The sequence below is a fragment of the Podarcis pityusensis genome (genome assembly GCF_964106645.2).
Source record: "Podarcis pityusensis genome assembly, chromosome: 2".
Classification (NCBI taxonomy): Eukaryota; Metazoa; Chordata; class Lepidosauria; order Squamata; family Lacertidae; genus Podarcis; species Podarcis pityusensis.
In genome coordinates this window covers 63043210-63065617 of record NC_138029.1, presented here as the reverse complement: position 1 = coordinate 63065617, position 22408 = coordinate 63043210, and the positions used below count along the sequence as shown (strand labels likewise).

Sequence of the window (22408 nt, the reverse complement as noted above, 5' to 3'; positions counted from 1 at the left end):
CTAATATATAATATAACTACAAGTACTTGGCAATCATTTTTAATGATTTCTATGCAATTTTACTTACGAAGCAAAACTTAATTATATTAATTTAACCAAAAGATCTTTTGAATTCCGAAGTTGTGTTACAATTTTTTAGCACCCTTCATTTTTGAAAGTTGAAAAATTCAACATGCTCTATAACATGCTTATAAAAATTGGTACAGGCTTCTAAGTTTTACAGGCATATTTACAAGGCTGAGTTAAGCTCCACTCTTATTGCTCATCATCTGCAGCTGTTCCCTGCCCTACATTTGCTTTTCAGTCTCCATCCATCAGAGGAAAGGTTCCTGGTGAAAAAAATTCAGAATGCTTGCTCAACAAGGCTGGCACTTCTAACACTTTTTATTTTTTTCTGCTCCGTTGCAGGACAATCAGACAGACAGTGGGATGGTTTTGGCATCTGAGGAGTTTGAGAGGATAGAAAATAGACACAGAAAAGAAAGTGCATTCAGGTACTTGGTTATTTAGTTCTCCTCGCTATATCTCACAGCCCTCACTAACATACAATACCCAGCGGTGTCCTCTGCAGCAAACCTCACTGCAGCCTCCTGTAAATGTGCTGGGAGCACAGAAATGCAAGCGCATCCATTCTCCTGTAACCTGCTGCTGGCGGCAGCATTCCTGATGGCATTTGTAACAAAAAGGGTTGATTGAGCTTAATGGCTTTTGAGTGGAGTCAGTTGACTCTGTGCAAGGAAATAAAGAGAGGAAGCATATTACACGGGCATGAAATACAGCAAGAAATCAAGGAGCTTTCCAGACAATCAAGCAGCAAAGGTACAGTTCTTTCAAGGAAACACTTTTCTTGTGGAAATGTCACATATTCCCAATGCTCAAACTGCAATATAATGCCATTGGGAAAATGTGATTCTTTCCCCAGCTAGTGTGAAATGTTTCTGTAGTTGTTATGCATTTGACAGTGGATATGACATCAAATGGCAACTCAAACCATCAAGGAACTATTTTAAGGCTACTTTTAGAACATATAGAACAAAACTAGGCTAGGTTCCATTGATTTCAGGGAGAGAATTAATCTGTTTCTCCCATTGAAATAATTGAGACTTAGGCTGCTGCCAGATGGGGAGCTCCTAAGCTACAAGGGGAAGTCCAATTGACTTGCCATGCTATCAGGAGTATTGCACTTGTTCTGTGTATACATCCTGTTATGTTTCATTAACCATAAAATTGACTGAAATAAACAAAAAATAGGGACAAACATGATATTCACTGTAATAATTATAATGAATATGTGCTGAGTTGCAATAGGTTCACTTTTCTGATATGTCACTGCCCATGTCAATACTGTACCCTTTTTAAAAAGATGTAAGAGCAGCACTAAAGGCATCTGTACCTGTGGAAATAGAACCACTACTGAGAAAAGTCAGACTTTCTGAAGTCTGACAAAGGAGGGAAGAATCACAGGGAAAATACAAGATTTATTAAAGCTCAAAGCGTAACTCAGCTGATATTCAAAACCATTGGTGATACTTAACTGGCCTATATGGTTCCTGGCTTTGTTCAAATCCTCCCATAGAAATGGTGGATAAGAACAATGAAATCCTTGGTGGTGAGCATGAGGTACATCGCTGGTAGGTCTAAAAGCAATATGAAAATCAGTATACATAGATACATATTTTTGGGGGATTTTTAAAGGAAACTCCCTGCTTTGAAGAAGTGATATTACAGTGCAATCCTATAAACTCTATGGGGCTTACTCTCTAGTAAGTCTGTTTAGGGATAATCTGCCAGTAGCTGAATCCAGTTTTCCTATATGAAATCAAGTTCCTGACAGCAATAAGGTTTACAAAAAAACTACATTCTTGCATCTCATTTCTGTTGCACCACCTTCACTTTCTCATTAGAAAGATGCTCTCTGCATTTATTTATTTATTTATTTATTCAGTCAGTCAGTCAGTCATACATACATACATACATACATACATACTGCCCTATACCCGGAGGTCTGAGGGCGGTTCACAGAAGTCCTCTGTCATGTAACTTCATACATCTTGTAGAATTACCAACCTGCTAAATGGCTAGCTGTGCTTGCCCTGAGCTTTCTGATGCTAAGAAGCTTTTTCCCCCCCTGGACAGTCAATTAGAATACTATCTCTTACTCAGAAGAACTGACTTCCTGTCTCTTGCTCTTTCTTTCTTCCCCCACCCCCAACAGCAGTAAAGGATCCAGTCGAAATGCAGAATCAATAGTGGATCAATCAGACCTGAGGGGTAGGTGTCGGCCATCGTACCAGTCCCAGCTCAGAGGCCAGACTTTTTACAACAGTGAATATGGGGAACTGTCAGAACAGTCGGAGGAAGGCAGCTGCACTCCACCCACTGAGGGAGCCAGTCCCTCCCTCCTCCATGCTTCATTCTTTTCAGACCAATACTGAAGGGAAGAACAGATTGTGGAGACACTCTGCTGAGAGACTACACTTCGCCCCTTATGCAGCACTACATTTGTTCAGTGGAGCCCACTTTCCCTTCATCCTTGAGGAATCCACAGTAGGGAACCCCTGTGGAACAGATGGCGAACTCCTTGGATGTGAAGATAGATGCCAAGCATTTTGATGCAGGATATAGTCCTTGCATTTGGCACTAGCACACTTCCTTGATCTGATTCTGTATTTGCCCCCCACCGCCCTGCCACCCTCAATTAGATATTGGATGCAGTTCCCTGGGTGAAACAGGACTGTTCTGCCACCAGATGGATGTGTGTAGAGAGCTGCAGCCTCCGCTCAGTATTCAGCCTCCATTCAAATACTTTGCCGTAATAAGCTTCATTTCAGGTCAGATAAAAATAGATGTGTCTTAGCTGAGTTTCTTCCTGATATGCAGCCTTGTTTGTTTCTGCTCTTGTTTCAACTCAGCTATCATGGGAGGGGGAAGAAGCAAATGAATGAATTTGGGCATTGGAGGAGTAGCAGTATTTCCAGACTTGGAGAGTCCTGCTTCGCTAGATATAGACATTCCCTATAGACACATCAGTACAGAACTATATATTACATACTTAATTCTTGTATGGTGTTACATATTTCATTTATGTTAGACACTAAACCTATTATAGATTCTATTCCATCACCATTCCCATGTCTGTGGTGGCATTATTGGCTGCTCCAGTACAAGCGGACCACTTTATCTCTGCACAGTGGGGGATTTGGTGTTAACTAGTTCAAGGTGGAAATTAATTTCCTTCACTCTCTACTGACATATACAGACTTGGAACCCATTTATGTGTCCAGTCATCTCCTACCCCACCCCTGAATCCACGGCCAACTATAAAATGTTCTTTATTGGCAGCCATCATTTTCAAAAATTTAGTGTCCCTTATGATCCCACGGCAAAGTATAGAACTTTGTCTTTGTGGAACTGAATGCAACCTTATAATAATAGAGAATCTAATGAAATCCTTAACTGGTATTTTTAGCTCTGTCCCTCTACTTATTCTCCTCTAGCTCCCAATTCCTACATCCTTATTTCCTCTTCCCAAGATATCATATGTTAGAATAAATAGTACAAAGTAAATTTCTGCAAATGTATCTAATTTGCATTATTTATAATGGGAGGAATACAATGCAGGTCATTTTGTTAGTGCAAGCTGTTCTGCTTGCCTAATTAAACAATCTACCCTATCCTCTTGCTGTCCACGGTTCCAGGGGTTCTCCTGACACCTCATCCCTGAGCCAGTGGGGGAGGATATGGGGCACTGAAGGGAAGAAAGCCCCATTGCGCTAGCAGAAGTCCTTGTGTGGGCTTCCACTGGTGGAACTGGTTAGCTGAGCCCAGCCCTGAGTCTGGAATTTGAGGATATTATTAAAACATATACACACATTTGCATTCTTCCCTGACACAGTCCTTAGCATAGTTTTCCATCTTCTAATTGTAAACCATTGCATCAATGAGGTTTTGTTTTTTACATAAATGAGGAATAAGTATAGAGTCAATCTGAACTTGTTTGTGTAGTTGTTCCCTTGCATAGCCTACGAGCCTTTCCCTCCCAGCTCTAATTCTGAAGGACGCTGCCATAGGAAAATGTCTGTGAAAGCCTTATGAAATGGCTTTTGACCAGCTTGTGAATTTCACTTTGTAATTCTGTACAGTGTCAGAGGCTCTCACTCTCAATTGTGTCTCCATGTGAAAGAATTTCTGCTTGCAGGCCAGGCTTCTGTTTATAGAACTGATAGTTTTGGTTTAGCTTATTTTATTTTTTTCATATTTGGCATATGTCCCCCCCCCCTCCAGATTATATATATTCCTCCATAAGAGGGCTTTATGCATTTACACATTTGTAATTATCATTGTTCATGCCTTTTCTACATTCATTTGTATCTTTATGAGTGCACTCAATGTCTTGTCCCTTTTTTATTACATTTCCTATCTACATAAGTATACAGTTGTGGTTTAGTTATTATCAGGTGTGGAAGGGATGAAAGTTCTCTTGCCTCTGTGTGTGTATTACATATTCTGTAGAAAGGGGGAGGGGGACTCAAAGAGGTATATAAATGGTGTACAAATAGAAAACACAATTCTACATGGAAGATTTCCTTCCTTCTTTCTGTTAGCAGAATCCCATTGACCTGAACAGCTGAGAACTTCACAAACCGGACCCATTTCAGATGTACTTTTCGTGCACTGAATCACTACCCAGATGCAGATGAAGTCCCCCTGCCCTGAGCAACGTAGATACACACGCAAAGCTGTAAATCTAATCTAATCAAGTGTTCCAGATTACAGGAAAGTTGAAAGATCATGTTGCAGCTGCCTTAGGACCAAAGAACCTGTTCATTGAGCATTCATTCTCATTTCTTTGCAGGAAGGTTAGATGACCTTGCATCAAAGCAAGTGTTATCCCACACTTCCTGGCACTTCCCTTACTGCAAAAAAGATGTGAGGGTGGGGGGTGGGAGAGCAGGTTGTTGCACAATACTTCAAAATCAGCTGTAATTCTGCAACCTGAATTTTCCAGTATGTGATTTAATTCTACTCAAAAACAATGAGAGTCTGGAAGTGCCCTTAGTCTTAATACCTAGTTAAAAAAAGATAAGGGACAGTGTGGAACCATAACAAGTTTAGTGTTCTATGAGCATCAATATGTGACTTGCTCATCCTGTAGTATTGTTATAGGCATTGGTTGATCTTTAATGAGGGATAAACTCTCGATTAAGTCATTTTGGGGTGCAGCTACACAGCATCCAGGAATTGGAGCGTTTTGAAATGTGACATTGTTCCTGCAGTGTTTACATAAGAAAAACGCTGCTGGATGATGCCAAAGGCCCATCTAGTCCAGTATCCTCCTCTCACAGTGGCCAATCATAGAGTGTATCTGGAGGGGTGTGTGCATCCACCTCTTACAGGATTAAAATGTCACAAGGAAAGCAGCCGTCGGTGTTAATGTGTGAAGAAGCCACATTCTAGATTCCACTTCCAGTTTTATTCTCTTGCAATACTAAACTAGCAGTAGTACTTCCATTTCATTAAAATAACTTATTTTAAAAACTATCATCTTTTTTCTCTTTTCTATTTGGTCATATTCCTGTTTGCCCAGAGGTGTAATTAGGGGTTTGCGAAATCAGGGGCCCAGGTCAGGGGCGGGGGCCAAAAACCAGCTACCAAGCTATGGAGTGTATGACGTATATATATATATATATATATATATATATATGGCAACACGACACTGCTATTGCGGCGAGCTCAAATGCAGGAGAAGCTTCCCGTTTTTCTCACACCGCAACAGAAAGGCGTGCATTTTTTTCCACCCTTCCGCTTCACCTCACTCTCACTCCGGATGCTTTGGGTACTTGGTTGTGTAAAATGTAGGAATTTCTAATATGGTATTGTGGTAAAGTGATGGGGGGGGTACCAATACAGCTTCCTTGCCAAGGGTTCAAGGGACCCTTGATACGCCTCTGTGTTTATCTGCTGAATTTTACATGGCTTCAATTGCTTAAATAAAGCATTTAAAGAAATGTTTACCAATATAGTAGCAAACTCTGTAAAGCGTTAAGCAAACTGCAATGGTAGAAGGCCATATCAATTCTACAGATGAAGGTATTATCCCATTAATGCACCAATAATTGTAAACTGGGGTTTTTTTTAATAGAAAAAAATGAAAACCAATTATAGATATCTCAGTGAGTATGGAGGGGCAATTTGCTCATGCTAGGTCAAATAATTAAGCGCCTCAGGACATGGTCAGTTCTTCCCTGTTGTGAGATAGCAGTTTCTTTACGATTTCTTCAAGCTCACTGTAAAGAGTAGGCCATATAAACAGATTATCCCCAGAGAGGAATTCCCAAATAATTACACAATTTTGGGGAAGCAACTATTTGGAGCTCCTTGCTAGCCTTGTTATTTTATCTTGTTCTGAGTACTTTCACTACTACTTGCCTATTACTTTTAATATGTTACTTCTCCTGATGTTATTTGATGGGTAAAGTGATCGATGCACCCCAATTCACCATGGCCTTTTAATGGTACTGTTGTCTTCCTAAATTTGTAATTCAAAACATCCACACAGTGTGCAGATTTTATATCTCCAAAGAAAAAACTCTTGTTTCTCAGTTTCTCTGTTCAGGGCACCAGCTGCATAAGCACAATTACTGCAAAACTGGAAATATAAATGGATAACAGAAAGAATGGTGGTGGGGCAGTATTCTAGGACATAAAAGCAAATACAGACTTGCAAAATAAAGCATTCAACTTTTCTTTGTCCACTATTCTGTTGTTTCAAAGAGCATTTTAAAGCATATGCTATCTTCCGGATGCAAGGGTTAGTCTCACTTCCCCATTCTCTGATCAAAATGGTTGTGAAAGTCTGATTCTGACTGAGTCATTCTTTAAAAGAACATATCTGTTGGAAAGATCTGGCACAGGACAACACTTCTACTCCTGAATGAAACTCCCAACACTCTGATTGGATCAGGGACCATACTTGTCTGTAAGGCAGATTATACAAGCTGCTTGCATGCTGGATATGTCTTGTTTATTTGAAGCTGCAGCCTCAAGTTTCTTCTGCAACAAGGGTGAGGGACCTGTGCACCTCCAGATATAACTGGACTGCAACTCCCATCATCCCAAATCACTGACCATGCTGACTGGAATTGATGGGAGTTGGACTCCAACAGCATCTGGAGGACCACAGCTTCCTTACCACTACTGCATTCTACAATATATCTCTTTCTAGTTTTCACTAAGTGGAAGCATTAAAAGTCTGGGTAGTATTCATCTGATTCCCATTTCCCTTGAATAGATTTGCAGTGTTTTGAGAAACTCTGAGAAAGAATCAGTTTGCCCTCGGTATGGGCAAGTGTCTAATTTTAATGGAGACTCTAGATCTTAAATAGCATGAATATATAGAAAGGCACTTCAAAATTACAGGACTATCGCAGGACAAAACCGCAGAAAAGTAACCTCTTTTCTGTTGGATCTTCTGCCACTGCTGTAACCTCTTAAAGGCACTGTAGAAATGCATCTGTTGTCTGTATGGAGTAATATACATTTTTAATCAATTAAGATGTATGAAAAGTCCCCTGTGTGGAAAAAATACTTCTGGAGTTAATTGAAATTGGCTGGTAAGAATCAAGAATTGTTTCTTAGGCTCCAAATTCACATTTGAGAGGGAGAAGGATGAGCTATTTATAGAGTGGTTATCTATAACTTGCAAGATCTTTGTTGGGCCTCTTTGGTGTCAAAGATACCCTGTGTGATTTGGGATTCTTCTCCAGTCTCATTTTCCAGTCTGTAAAATGGACAGGATGCACTTCCCCATATCATACATAATGTAACCAGATGTATGTGAATTTAAAGAAAATCCATATTTCCATAGCACTTAATAGAATTCCAAGCACAGTTCCAGAATGTACTTTGTTTTACTGCTGCTGTGTTAATTTTGATACAGCAATTCTACACTTTTATAAACAGGAACTATTGCAGTAAGAGGAAGCCTCATGACAGTCATGGGTTTGTGGGCAAAAGTTGCCAAGCATTCTCCAGAATGTTGTTGGGTCCTCTACCACTTGCATTCCTTGGCAAATCCTTTATTGCCTTCTGAAGTGCACGTTCAGCTCAAACTAGGCTAAGGAAGCAGGACAGGTTTTGCTGAGGATCCCCTCATAATGCCACACCTTTAATACGAATTTAGTAACTATATATATTCACAAGGTTTTTAAGAATGTTTTCATACTTAGTGTGTGGGGGGGGGGAGCTTCTCATTAAATTGGACCTGAATTAGAAAGATGAAATGAGATTTCTTTTCCATTGTCTGAATGTAGAGATAAATTAGTCATACACTCACCAGGATGATCTCAAAACGGCTTCAAAATAAGCCAGAAAGTCCTTTCTCCATCTTCATATTGAAGCTATTTTGATCTTCCCTGGTGAGTATAGGACTTTAATTTTCTCTAGAACACTCATCAGTCTAACTCTGGCTTCACTAATTGTCTACAAACACTGAAAGGTGGGAGAAGGCTCATTTCTCACAATGGAATTGATTAGAACAGTGTCTACAGGATTTGCTTCATAACACTCCTTAAAAGGGCTGGAGGCTTATTTTAAAACAAATCATGACAGCTAGGAGTCTTGGCCCCCTGTGTCTCATCAGTTCGCTGATGACAGCTAGCTTTACTTCTCTGTAATCAGGAGTGGCTGTGCAAGCCCTGGCCCAGTGTGGATGTATTAGTGGGCTGATGGGGGCTAATAAACTGAGTCTGAATCATGGCAAGATGGAGGCTCTGTGTGTGAATGACTTCTGGATCCAGGAGGTCAGTCAATTGCCTGCCCTAGATGGGATTATACCATGAAGGAGCAGGTACATTGGGCGTGCTCCTGAATCTTGCTTTGTCACTGGAAGGTCAGGTGGCCTGTGTGGCTAAGAGTACCTTCAACCAGCTGTGGTTGGTGTCACAACTGCAACTGTTTCTAGACCACAGCAGCCCAGGCATTAGTAATAACAAGATGGAATTACTGCAATGCACTCTAGGTAGGTCTCCCCTTGTGATCTGGAGGTTGCAGCTAGTGTAGAATGTGAATGTTGGACTGCTTATGAATTCTAAACACTGATTACCTGCAATGGGCTAAAACTAACCAACCAGACATATTAACATTAATTAATATGTATGATTTACTGTTAGCACACTTAAAGCTGGTGAAAGAGTAGTATTTATTACCATTCTTTGAGTGGTTTAATTAGGGCTATAAAACCCTGGTTATTGTACTCCCAATCAGATCTGTTAAACAGTATGGATGCCTTCTATTCTCTCAAAGCGTATTGTTGATAATCCATTTGTAGTGTAATCCTGCATGTGTCTACGGAGAAGTAGCCGCACAATCCTAACTGTCATCTCAGAAGCTGTAATGAATTCAGTGGGGCTTACCTCCAGATACATGGGGTTAGTATTATAGTCATACCTTGTTTCTTGAACGGAATCCATTCCAGAAGTCCGTTCAACTTCTGAAAATGTTTGGAAACCAAGGCACAGCTTCCGATTGGCTGCAGGAGCTTCCTGCACTCAATCAGAAGCTACGGAAGCCGTGCTGGACATTTGGGTTCCAAAGAATGTTCGCAAACTGGAACACTCACTTCTGGGTTTGCGGTGTCCAGCAGCCAAAATGTTTGAGTTGAAAGGTGTTCACAAACCAAGGTACGACTGTACGTCCTTCATAGCTTTAAACATAATGGGCAGTGCTTATTCCAAATTAATTTATGAAGAGTACAAGGGTGTGCTATTGTGTGTGACAGACACAAGATGGCTTTAGTGACTGATCAGTATTACAATCAGCAAATCACTCTGAAACTTGCAAATCAGTTGTTGTTTTTACTAGACACACATCTGGACCAGTAACTGTCCCACACTAAACTTTAATGACTTAACTCATGTAGTTACCAGCTTAAACAAATCAGTCATAAAATATACCCCAGAATATGGCTGTTCTAAGCGATGAAAACCTAAGCGATGAAGTAAGCATTTTGCTACACACACCTGTGCTGAAAATGTTTGCGCACACACAAACAACCTACATAGATGTATTCAGTGTAGTGATGTTGGTGGGAGTGAGTAAACTACTTCTGGACTGGGTTTAATCCAACACACAGTTCTGAATGCTAGAGTCATTTGCACTCTGTCACTTTTGACTGCAGCACCCACCAGTTTGGGGTGGGATAATTCAATCCAACACACACCATTTCTCCTTCCAGCAGGTGAGCTAAGGTAGCAAAGCTTTCCTTGGCATGGGTAATGTGGTCACTGTGGCATATATATTGGTAAACTGTCTGGACTATTGTAATGCAAGCTTTGTTGGGCTTCCCTTGCAGCTGGTCCAGAGTAGGGATGGAAGAATCTGTCTATTTCATGTCTCGGATTCTCATTTTTCCAATCTTAAACCCAGTTCTCCACATTTTGCAGCAATTTGTTGAAAATTTTGAAAATTCACCAGCATTTTAGTATGAATTTCTCCTAATAAACAATTCTATACAGTTTTCAGTAATGTACACATTTGTGCAAGTAATTTCCCCTAATACATGCATTTTTGTAAATATTGTTTGGCAAAATACAATGCTAAATTTGGATGAGTGAATTTTGAACCTGTGCTTTGGTTTGCATATTGTTTCAGAAAGAGTCAATTTGATAGATACATACAAAATCTAAATAAGCTGACCAGGTTAACTGAAAAAAGTATTCTTATTCACTGCCTAGCAAGGGTACTAAGATCAGCTAAATGAACTAATTTAGTTTTGCAATAATTACAGGCTTGTGGTAACATGGGCTTTTTCACTGGCAGCAGCAATGTTGTGGAATGCCCTCCCTGCTGATATATAAGAGACCCCATCAGTATTGGCGTTCTGCCAGCTCCTGAAGACACATCTGTTTAGGCAAGCATTCCCCTGAACTGAACTTCTGGTTTGATGGTTTCAACTGTGTGTTGGTTTTTAAAACTGCTTTAAAAACAGTTTTTTAATTGTTTGTTTTATTGCATATTTTAATTAAGGATGTTTTGGTGCACAATTGAATTGTTATTGTGTGTTTTAATGATGTATTGATTTTATTGTTGTAAACCCCTTAGGAACCATTTTGGCATATACGCAGTATATATATTAATAAGAATCATAGCTGTCTATTTAGTGGCTATTTCTATACAGAGCCTCATGCACAGCACACTATTGCTTGTCAACAAGTGTCAGATATGTGGATTGCTTAGTAAAAAAAATAATTCTTAAAGCTATCTGTTAGATTGTCAGTAAATGGAAAGCACATGAGGCACACTTGGTTTATTTTTTTTATTTTACATTTACTGTATTCCCAAACAACTCTTTAAATGCTATAGACCTCATTTTCTCTTTATCCTTAGCATCAAGAAAAACCTATTATGGCCTATATGCCTTTCTACTTTTCATTAAGAACTATCCACTAATCATATCTGTTCATAAAGCTTAGAGGAATTATAATGCTTCTTCAAAAGAAAATATTGTGGAGTCATTTAATTTCTGCTGAATGTCCTAGTGTTCTGATGTCTGGGCATTTAGGCGCACTCATGTTCCTCTAGTGAAAACGATACTAGGGATGAGGCAAGAGAATCTGAGCTCATGCAAGCTAGAGAAAAGATGATTACAGAGAGAATCTTGGATGACAAGGTCTTAATGGAAATAAAAGCTGTACCTGGGGAAAAGAAGAGAGGCAGGTGGAAGAAGACAACAGAAGAAACTGGATCCAAGAGACTGGGGTCTGCCCTAGTATAAAGAGAGAAGGGGTCTAAGAATAAAGTGTGTGTGGGTGGGATTTAAGAAATTAAAGGACGGAAGGGTCAAGAAGAGTTCAGCTCCTTTTATTCTGTAAATAGGTCTGCCACTGATTTGTGTGTTTTATTTCCTAAGGACTTTAGTCTGTTCACCAATTAAAGTACATAATGTAATGAACACTAATGAATGTTGCCTTGCCTGATTAGAAAGACAGTACAATTGTGTATGGGGGGGAGAGTTATGTTCCAAGGATGGTGAGTATATGCAAACTCATGTAGTTCTGAACTACCTCCATGCAACCACCTGTACCTTCCAAGCTTAAAAGCTCTCTGCCTTACTTAGTGGGCTCTAGGATGCTCTTGTGCCAGCTCTGAGATGTTCCAAGTTCCAGCAAGAACATCCCAGAACCTGTATGCAAGCTTAAAAGCTCTTTCCACCAGGAAAACTCAAAACAAAAGGAGCTTTTAAGCTCTTCACCTTGTGTGCAATTAATTTGTGGGATTTGAACCAGCCAGTTTTCAACCATACAAGGTTGAGATCGCACAAGTTAATTGCACACAAGATGCTATTGTACTGTATATGAAAATATTTCCCATTGGAAGATTTACTTTCATTTCTCTTTGCCCATGCAGGAGTGTTTGTACTTTTGTATATAGCTGTGCTGCAGATTTACTTCTGAATAATAGCAGTACGTCAAGTTGTCTGGTTTGTTGTATGAAAGCACCCAGTGTTTTTGTACCTGTTTCTCATTTTGATTTCTTAATGAATGGCTGGACTGACTTGATAAGGTGCTTTGACTCATTTGGAACAAAATAGTCATAGAATTATTTACTTCATACAAATATAGTACCATCTGTGTACATAAGCACATTGAAGAATTACATTAAAAAGCTGTGAGTGCCATTAGGATTGTAGCCAAAACAGAGCTGCTGGAAAGCAAGGGGGAGGGAGAACCAGGAGGATTGCAAAGGAACAAAAAGAAAAACTATTGAGACCAACCATCCCCAAACCCCAAGGGGTTGAGGTCATGCTCAAAGGTCACAGCAAAGGGCTGTAGCTCAGTGGCTGAGTATCTGTTTTGCATATGGATGGTCCCAGTTTTATTCACTGGCATCTCCAGGTAGGGCTGGGAATGTCCCCTGCCTGAAACCCTAGCCAGCTGCTTCCAGTCAGTGTAAACAATACTGAGCTAAACAAACCAATGGTCTGACTTGGTATAAGGCAACTTCCTATGCTCCACAGAATACTGTTATTATTTAGTGCATTTAAAATCACTCTTCATTCTAAAATTTTGTGTACATTGGTTTTTTGTGGGGGGGGGGGGTTGGTAGGGTTGGTAAAAGACCAGGGAGAGTGGAGTATGGAATGGAGTATGCTGGAAGGGAGCATAGGTGACTAACTGGCTGGAGCACTGGAGAGCAACATTTTGTTGCAGCTTCCACTTGCTGTAAATAATAGTGTTACAGCTATGTTGTGCTGTTGGGCTAAGCAAAGAGCTAGAGCTTTCTTTCTAGGTTCTAATTGTTTGATAGTAGATAGTGAATAATATGTACTGTATTTACGTGAATCTAATGTGCCATTGAATCTAATGCGCACCTCAATTTTCAAAACCTTGAAACCAAAAAAGTATTTGCTGCCAAAGGTAATATGCGCCATCAAATCTAATGTGCACCCTAATTTTCGCAATGTTAATTTGGCCAAAAAGGATGTGCATTATCTTTGAGTAAATACAGTATTTCCTTACTGGCTAGTCACTACTATCAGTCTTGCTGCCCTTTATTTAGTCTACTGTAGGTAGACACACCTTCTTGGAGGGAGGCTGTATTTGCTCAATCTGTGTGAAAAATGGATGTGCCAAGAGAGCTAAAATCTTCTGACTCTGACCCAATCCATGGATAATGCAAATTGGTTACAAAAGGTTACAAAATGGTGCCAACCAGTAGAAATGATCTTTAATAGTGTGCTGGGATGAGGCTAGAATTCTGTCCACTTGCTTGGGTTTCCCGCCTGCTCAGCTTGTACATTTGTAAATAGGCAGTTTATTACAAATGCCACACTAAGTCTCTAGTGTTACTTTAGCCAAAAGAAAACTGCTCTGTAGAATAAGATTTCCCTGGAACATCCCGCTATTCAGAGATTTATGTAGCACAAAACAAAACCTACATCTCCAAAACATTTCTAAAACTTTAGCTGTCACCCAGCAGAACCAAATGCAGTGAAAACTGTTATATAAACTGTTGTGATATTCGTTACATCCCTGCTCTATATATTCATAAGCTCTATATTCACCTCTGATGCTATTCTATCCTCTGTTGCTGATATTATAGACAGATTTCATAAATTCTGCATAGGAAGGAATTTCAAGGAGACAAGCAGGCAGCTTTTGCTGCTGATTTTAGTTCTGGTGTTACTGCTTGCATGAGGGACACAAGGTGCTACCGTGACATTTACACATTTAGAAAAGCAGCATTCTTCCCAAGTATTTTCTGCTTTGCATAAAAGTGAACACTGTCAACTCCACTGATGCGGTGACACTTTACAGTACAGCTGAGCTGTCAATAAAGTTGCATTAGATTGGGAGATATTATTCACTGTAGAACTGTGAAATTTCTCTACAGCAATGAAAGCACAAGACCAGTTCTAAGCAATCATAGTGGAACAGCAAGGCATTTTCTGTATAACTAGTACTTTTGTTCTGGTGCCTGAGGCATAGGTGATATTTTGCAATTTCCCCTTCTGGATTGTCGTTTTGTAACCCTTTTTTATTTGCACAGTTTGATTGAGCCTTTCCAGCGTCATAAGCCATGGTTTATGAAGCCAGGAACAAGCACCAGGAATGAATGCTTCTCCTCTGCTTCTCCACTCCTCCAACTGTGCACTGGGTTCTTTGGTATGAAAAGTCTAGTTTGTATTAAGTCAAAGTTTCCTGCTATGTCCAAAGCAGTGAACTCCGTCTAAATGTCAGCAAACCAAGAAAACAAGTAAGGATGTGATCCTGGCTTTATTTTCCTGGTTTGCTGATAGGTAATGGAGTACAGTATCCTGGAAAAAAGCATGCCTGCATACTAAAAAGGAGTGTAAAGGCAATGAAAAATCAGAAAAGACTGGCAGGAGATATTTCACGTGCTTATTATTGTTAATGGTACGTTTCTTAACACAAATGTGTAGATAGCTCAGCCAAGTCTACATTATCTTCACATCTAACATCATGGATGCCCATCTATATGCAGAACAGATGTGGAGCTAAGGAATCAAACTGTGCCTTGTGCACAGGACTGATTCCAAACAGCAGAATAATTTTAGCTAGGCCTGTTTCTGTGCCTTTCTGCTACTGGGTGGCACCACACATCAGTTGGCACCACACATTCCACATGATTTGCATGTGGAAGAGCCTAGGTTTAACCCCTGGCACCTCCAGATGAAAAATAAATAAATAATGTGATGGGGAAAATCTCTTTCTGGGACCTGAAATAACTTTTCCCAGACAGAATACTCAGCAATAGGCTAGATGGATCAAGAGTCTGACAACCTATAGTATGTAACAGGTATAAAAATCTTCATTGTAGTCAGAAGGATCTAGCAAGATCTGCTAGGCATCCTAGCTGGTCACAGTCACCTGTGTGAATTCAGATATAAGATGGAATGTACAGTAACAAACACTCATTATAGAATATATTACAACGATAGAAAATGGATCGGTCCATTATTGCTCTATTATTTTCTTATAGCTTCAAGTAAAAGCAAATGCAAGTGGGCTAGAAGTGAACTAATAAGGTTGTTCTAATTTTGCTATCAAATGCAAGCTGTTTTCCCACAGAGCTGTCTCCTGATTCCTGTGACAGAACAAATACAGCAACCCATTTTTTCTGTTAAAATAATAAGTGTATTATTTTCAATAGCAAAGACGCATGGAAAACATTAAACGTTGTCAAGCAATCTGCCCATGGTCAGACACAGTAAATATTTCTTGTGAAGGACACTAGTGAAACGTGAATATTTGTCATTTTTGTTGCTGCATAGTCTCCTGAGTACAGGATGAAGAGTTTTTGCAGAATGCTTAAAAGGCCATTAGTGGACCCACTGTGGTTCATCACCTTGCATTTCCCAAGCATGGGGGTGGGGGGGTGGGGGAGATGTGATGTGAAAGCAGAACATTCAGCTACCACTTCAAAAACATTTCCTGTATTATATTGACATTTCTATAGAGCTTTTCATAAATGACATCTCTGAGGATTTTACAGATCCACAAGTTATCTGCCTTTAGTGGGTTTTGTGGGTCAATGTTTGCTCTCACAAGCACACACAATGCGTACTGCATTTGTTGAAAGCCACCCAAGAAGAGGAGGGAAACTTGGCCCTCATTAAAGGAAAAATTAAACTAGCACAATGCAATTTGCTTCTAGATTCCTCACACTGGTGATCAAGTGTATCATTCACAACAAACACATTAGCTTCTCCAAAAGGAAACATTTAACCACACTGCTAAAGATTAATATTTGCTCTCAATGTGGGGCTTTCCATTGCTGCTAACAAATAACTAGGCAGGACATGTCTCTGCAGAGCAGACAGGTGGTTATTTGCTTCAAAACACAAATATTTTCTGCAACAAATACTAAAAATTAAAAAATAAAACAGTGCATTTAACCATCATAAATGATAGGTGGAAGGTTGCTTTTGAGTTTTCTTTTTGGATTTTTTGTGGCATCCATTTCTGAGGACATAAAAAGTGATCCGGAGTGGTTTCATGCATTTTAATTTTATTTATCTGTGTACCCACTTTTCAGAGCAAAAACCCTTCAGAAAGCAATTTAAAAGAATAAATTGGAATAAATACAAGTTAAAACCAATTAAATATAGCAAACAATACAAAAAACCCCCAACAGCTATATAAAACAGGAGTCCAATAAGACAGTTAAAAGGCCTTCAGACTCAGGCTGGTCTTTAGCACACACCTAAAGTCTGTGAGTGGGCTAGCAAATCTCACTAGGTAGTGAGATACACAGTCAGGGAGCCACCCCTGAAAGGACCCTGTTTCTAGTATTTCTGATAATGGCAGGGCCAAGGCAAGACCTTAGATACTAATCTCAAGGCTCAGATAGATTCACATGAATGGGATGTTCCATATTGATGAACAAAATTACAACTACTTTACCATTGTTACATGTGGTGGTATTATTTATGTATATAGTGCATCTGCTGGTGCACCAACTGCAACCTTGTCTGGAAAGTTCAGACAGTAACCCATGCCCTTCTCATGGGCAAGCTAGGCTTGACTATTGAAATGTGGATGAGGGGGGCTGCCTTTAACATGACTCAGAAACTTTTATCTAGTTCAGAATGTAGCCACATGAATCCTGATGAGTGCTAGTATTTGGGTCATAGGACACTATTATTGTGCCACTTGTACTGGTTGCTGGTGTGCTTTCCAAGCCCAATTTGCCAATTTTAACTTTTAAAACCTTAGAGGGATTGGATCCAAGTAATTTGAAGGACCATGTTCCCTAGTACCAATCTTTTCACATGTTATGGCCAACAACTGAGGCCATTCTCACTTGCATGCCAACAAGATGGTGGGCACAATGTGGAGGGCTTTCTCCATGATAGCCCATGACTCCAGAATTCACTGCCAGCTGGCTGCTATACAGTTAGTACTGTTTATAAATAAAAATTATTATTATTATTAGGCCTTCAGAAAGGCCTTGACAACCCGCTTAGTCTCAGTGGCTTATTTATGAGTGATACCTTATGCTGCCATTGCACTTCTGCAAATTATGTTTTATTCCTGGGATGCATGTGTATTTATTATTATGGCTTTTATTAATGTTGTGAGCTTTATTGGAAGTTTTAGTATTGTATTCTGTTTTAATATTTTCAGGAAATGTTTTTATGTGTTATTGTGTAAGCCACTTGGAGAGGATTTTAGTCATAAAAGCAGCCTATAAATATTTTTAAATAAGTTGTAGAAGGCTGATTAAAACTCCAACAAAAACTGTGCTACAGCTTCGGCTGGGGAGGGCAGGATATAAATAAAATTTATTTATTATTATTATTATTACAGCATGGACAAATTCTGTAGCCTCTCCCCCTTTATTGACAGCACAGGTGACAGCCACAAGTCTTCCCCCACCCCAGTGATACCTTGATCTTCATCTATGAAATATTGATCGGTGTATGACCAAGATGGAGATGAATCTTTAACCCCAACATTGAAAAATGTGCACCCATAATAGCCAAATGAGTCTTCTGTATGTATGAAACGTGTGGATGTAGATGAAATACATGCTAAGCCCATTATTCTGCTGTGAAGTAAATGTGTTCATTCTCCACACTCTCAATAGTCACAATGAAGGACTAATAAGCACCAAAAGAGGAAAAGCTGGTTGATGATACAAGGTATAACAAGAATGGGATATTTATATTTAGTAAAATGAATCACAGTGCAATTCTAAATGCATTTACTCATAAGTAAATTATGCTGTGTTTAATTGTATTACTCCTAAGTAACTAGATAAGAGTCCCTTCTAAGCAAAATACATGGGATTGCACTACATAATATTAACTTATTTATGTACTGCTTTTCAGTCAGGATCGGCTCTCACACCAGGTTCCAGTTAAAACCCACATAAAGGTACAATATAATTAAGGATATATTTGGCATATGTCAGGAAGTCTCTTCTGGTTTTGGCAGCTGGTGATACAGTCCAGGCTCTTCCCTTTGAATCAAGAAGGACAGAGCAGAAGGTGCTAGATAGACTGGCAGAGGGTAAATAGGCAGCTCCTGTAGCTTGACATTTTTGTGAATCCACTGTCTGGCCAGCATATTGCCAGTGGGACAAAAAGTTTCTCTTCTATCAGGATATGGCTTAAGCCACATTTAACCCCAATGAAATGTAACTTGGCATATGAGGTTTTAACTTATTAAAAAGGAGCCAGAAGAGACGTGCTTACACTATGCACTCACCAACAACTTAATGCATAGGCATATCAGAAAGAGCTGCAGAAGAAATCTTGACGCCCAGGCAAATGATCCTCATGAGACCCCAACACACACACACACTGCTTAGCCCGTGCGTGAGAAAGAGGGATTGGGGGAAAGCTGTGTGTCTATGTAAGAGGGATCTCAGGCTTCACCGACCACTGGCATGTATTCCTGGTCTACACCAACCGGCAAAATCTTTGCAGGGTTTCAGAAAGGAATTTTCCCCAGCCTTACCTGGAGATGAAAGAGGCTGGACCCAGGACCTTCTGAATGTGCAGCTTTAGCACTGATTTTGGCCCTTCCACCGGAGCAAGGCAAGGTGAATTATGCGGACTTGAGGGGACTTGAAGGTCCCAGAGAAATGTGGGTTGCGCGAAGGCTGAGGGGATTTCTAGCTCTCATCAGAGAAGTGAATTTGTGAGGCAATTTCCTCCTAAAATGATGGGGAGGAGTGGAGTGTCGTTAACTATTATGTCAACGTGTGGAAGGCACAGCATAATGCGGGAAGGAAAAGGGGGCTTATGGCTGGGAAATGAAATGGCCGGTGTGAGGTAAACGGACTGAGCGAAGGAGTGATTTGCTTGAGGGGGACATGACGGGTGTTGCTGCCCTGCTTTTGCTCCCTCGGAAGAGGACATCATAATAACACTGAGCTTCGATCTACTGGTAACGGCGGAGGAGAAAGGGTCAGTTTCTGTTGGGAGCACACACGCACGCCAGTCCTGCCTCAGTGTCCAATGAGTGTGTGGAGGGGGGAGGGGTTGCAGTAAAGCAATATAAGGAAGATACATATAGATGTGGAGCTGGTTCGCAGGTCCCTGAGCCTGGCTGCCTTTTCCCTTTTCGACTGTTCAGCTCCCCAAGAACAGCGACCGCGCTGCCGCCTCTCCCTCAGAATCCAGCGCAACCCAACTATTTTTAAACTAGCCCCGCCTCCGCTGCCTCAGTCCCTGACTGTAACGCTCGCGCACCCTCCCCTAGGAGTGGGTGTGACTTTTCACTCGAGTTCCCTCCCACCTCCTCGTGGCGGTGCGTGGGGGGAGGAGGGAGAGAGGACGAGGGCGAGCAACGGGTTGGCGCAGTGCGCCTGCGCACGCGGCGCGAGAAACTACCCGGCAGGTTGCAGTTGGTGGTTCCGCCGTAAGAACCCGCCCGGGCGCTGCCGGCTGCCGTTGTTTCCAAGCTGAGGGGGGAAAAGGAAAGGCTTGACGGGTGCTCGGTGGGTGGGGCTGCTGGCGCCGCGAGCTCCCTTTCGGCTGTTGGTCTCGCGGCTGGACTGAGCAAGGGGGGTGGGGGTGGGAAGAGGAAGAGGAGGGACCCACGAAGCGGCCGGAGCCGAAGCGGCCTCCATGGAGCTTCAGCGGCTCCTGACTCCGCCGCAGTCGACCGCCTGGGGCTGGGGAGGGTCTGTGGAGGCTGCGCGCGAAACTGGGCTCCGCCTCGGGACCCGACAGCAAGCCTGAGGCGGGCCGAAGGCTCCGGGGCGGCCGAAGCAGCGGCGCCGAAGCGATCTCCTTGCCGAGCCGCAGGCTGTCCTGGAAGCGGCGGCGGCGGCGGCACCGTTCGCCTTCTGTCTCTCTGTGCCCCTCGGGCGGAGCGGCGACGCTGAGTGACTGCTTCCCTCCCTCGGACGAGACTGTCGGCCGCTCCTTCCCCGCGGCCGCCCCCGGAGATACGAAGCCCCGCCGGAGCGACCGCCTCCACCTGCGCTTCTCTGCCTACCTTCATCCATCTCCTTGGCAGAAAGCGAAGCCCCAGGAGGCGAGCGGGCAGGCCCAGAGCTGCCCCTCTCTTCGGGAATCGAGTGACGGACTGCTCGGCCTCTGGAGCCCCATCCTCTGTTTTTAAAGCATTTGGATCCCACTGCCCCCCCTTCCTCGTCTCCTTCGAATAAGCTGTTGTGTGTCGTCTTCCTTGCAGCTGCTGTAGAGCTTAGGTTATTATCCCGGCTTCTTCGTTCTGATTCGTTTCCACCTTTTAAAACCCGATATATTTTTTTAAAAATCTCCTTTCCCCCACCATCCATATCATTTTAATCTTCCTCCGGTGGCTGAATGTATGGAAAGGACTAGGCACCCAGGGTGGCTCTCTTGCTTCTTGTAGCGATTCTAATTCCTTTTTATTGTGATATGGAATAACATGAATTTATGCACACAATAATCTTTTGTTCAAGAGACGTTTTGAAGATAAAATTTACATTTTTTAGGGCTGAAAATGTTCCTAAAGTGGGTTTTGCCTTATTGGAGCTATTTATCCTCTGTGCCCATTTTGGTCCTGTTTAATTGTTACACTCTTCCAGCTAGTGCAGATAATGCTAGTCAAGCATATTATACAGCCCTCATAAATGTGACTGTACTGAGTCCTGATCGTTCAACACCTACTTTGCTGATACTTGAGCGTGGGCGCTATGGACAAGATTCTCCCAAAGTAGCTGTCAGAGGCCAACTTTTGGCACCTCTGCCAATCAATGGAGGTAAGGATTTCCTTTGGTTCTTTCTCTTTAGTTTAACTGAGTCTTTGGTTTGTTAAGCTTTCCTTACAGTGCACATTAAAATTTTCACAAAAACTATCAAACCCTCTGCCTTCTCCCTTGCCCATTGGTTCTGGTTGGGTTTCAGTAATTCCTTATTTAAGCAATCTGTAACTATGAAAGTCAGTTCGTGGACTGACCTGTGAAGTACATTTGGGTGAATGTAGTACAATTTTACACATTTTTTTTTAGGTGTACACCTAAAATACATACACACATGTTGAAAACACATGTATCATAGGCACTCCTTTTCAGCCTACTGGGAGCTGCCTGTCAAGTTGCCCTTCAGAATTAAATTTGAGTTTGCTGCCGTGTAATGTGTGAAATGGCTCTTTGTGAGTATTCAAGGGCATTGAACACAAGATTGATTCGAAGCCTCCCACAATCTAGTATGGTATCACACTTGGTTCAGCCAACAGGCAAGAAGTGGTGGTTTCTGCATCTGCTGCAAATTTCTACAGCCTTCCAGGTCTGAATGATAATAGTGGCAAGGTTCTTCCCTCTAAGGAGGTAAGCAACATATCAGGGAACTAATTGCAAGCAATCTGACTGTGGATGCCATCTGGCCCTCGAAAACAAAGCTGAGACTAAGGCCAGTCAGTCTTAGCTTTAGTGTTTAACTTGCTTTAAAGTGAAGTTCCATCTAGAACAGGCAGTCCCGCCAATAGCAGCTCTCTATAAAAATAATATTTTTCCTAGTCCTTTGAAAGTTAATCCATTAATTACTGTTACATTAATTTAGACACATGGGTAAGTCTTTTTTTAAAAAATCTCAACCTGACAGTCTCTTGGGTACCTTTTTAGTTCTGAAAGACCTTGGAGCAATAAAGTTCTCTTCTACCTGATATCATAACTTGATGCTTAAGATTTGTTTTAAGTTGTGTAAGAGTGTTTTGTATATATTTAGCAGATTCTTATACACAGTAGCTTGATTTTTTGTCACAGTTGAAAACTTGCTTAGAAAAAATGGTTGCTCTGGAATGTAAGCATAAGACATACATTAAGTATGCAGTGTTATAGCTATTGTAAAGTGGAAAGTGCTATAGAACTAATTTTTAAAATTGCAATTAGGACATACATGTAAGCGTTAAGTGGTGAATGGGTTCTAATTTAGTACTTCTGTGCA

At 41.2% G+C, this 22408-nt stretch overlaps 2 protein-coding genes and 1 long non-coding RNA gene across 8 annotated transcripts in view; 2 read left to right on the top strand and 1 right to left on the bottom strand.

The window, feature by feature from the left end:
- Window positions 1-6746, top strand: part of FLT4 (fms related receptor tyrosine kinase 4) — an 88271-nt gene extending 81525 nt beyond the window's left edge. For 3 of the 4 annotated variants that reach the window (XM_080991274.1, XM_080991272.1, XM_080991275.1), the window contains exons 29-30: window positions 409-494; window positions 2216-6746. In XM_080991274.1, the coding sequence (XP_080847400.1) occupies window positions 409-494; window positions 2216-2435 (306 nt within the window). In that variant the 3' untranslated portion in view covers window positions 2436-6746. The remainder of the gene's footprint in view (window positions 1-408; window positions 495-2215) is intronic. The other variant, XM_080991273.1, reaches the window with a different exon arrangement.
- On the bottom strand, window positions 121-19747 carry LOC308469246. Its single transcript, XR_013982047.1, has 2 exons — window positions 18987-19747; window positions 121-1637 (listed from the first exon to the last, which is right to left on the bottom strand). It is a non-coding gene; the product is annotated as an uncharacterized lncRNA (long non-coding RNA).
- A 516-nt stretch (window positions 19748-20263) lies between these two features.
- RNF130 (ring finger protein 130) overlaps window positions 20264-22408 on the top strand; it is a 42099-nt gene continuing 39954 nt past the window's right edge. For 2 of the 3 annotated variants that reach the window (XM_080991425.1, XM_080991426.1), the window contains exon 1: window positions 20264-21225. In XM_080991425.1, the coding sequence (XP_080847551.1) occupies window positions 20967-21225 (259 nt within the window). In that variant the 5' untranslated portion in view covers window positions 20264-20966. The remainder of the gene's footprint in view (window positions 21226-22408) is intronic. The other variant, XM_080991424.1, reaches the window with a different exon arrangement.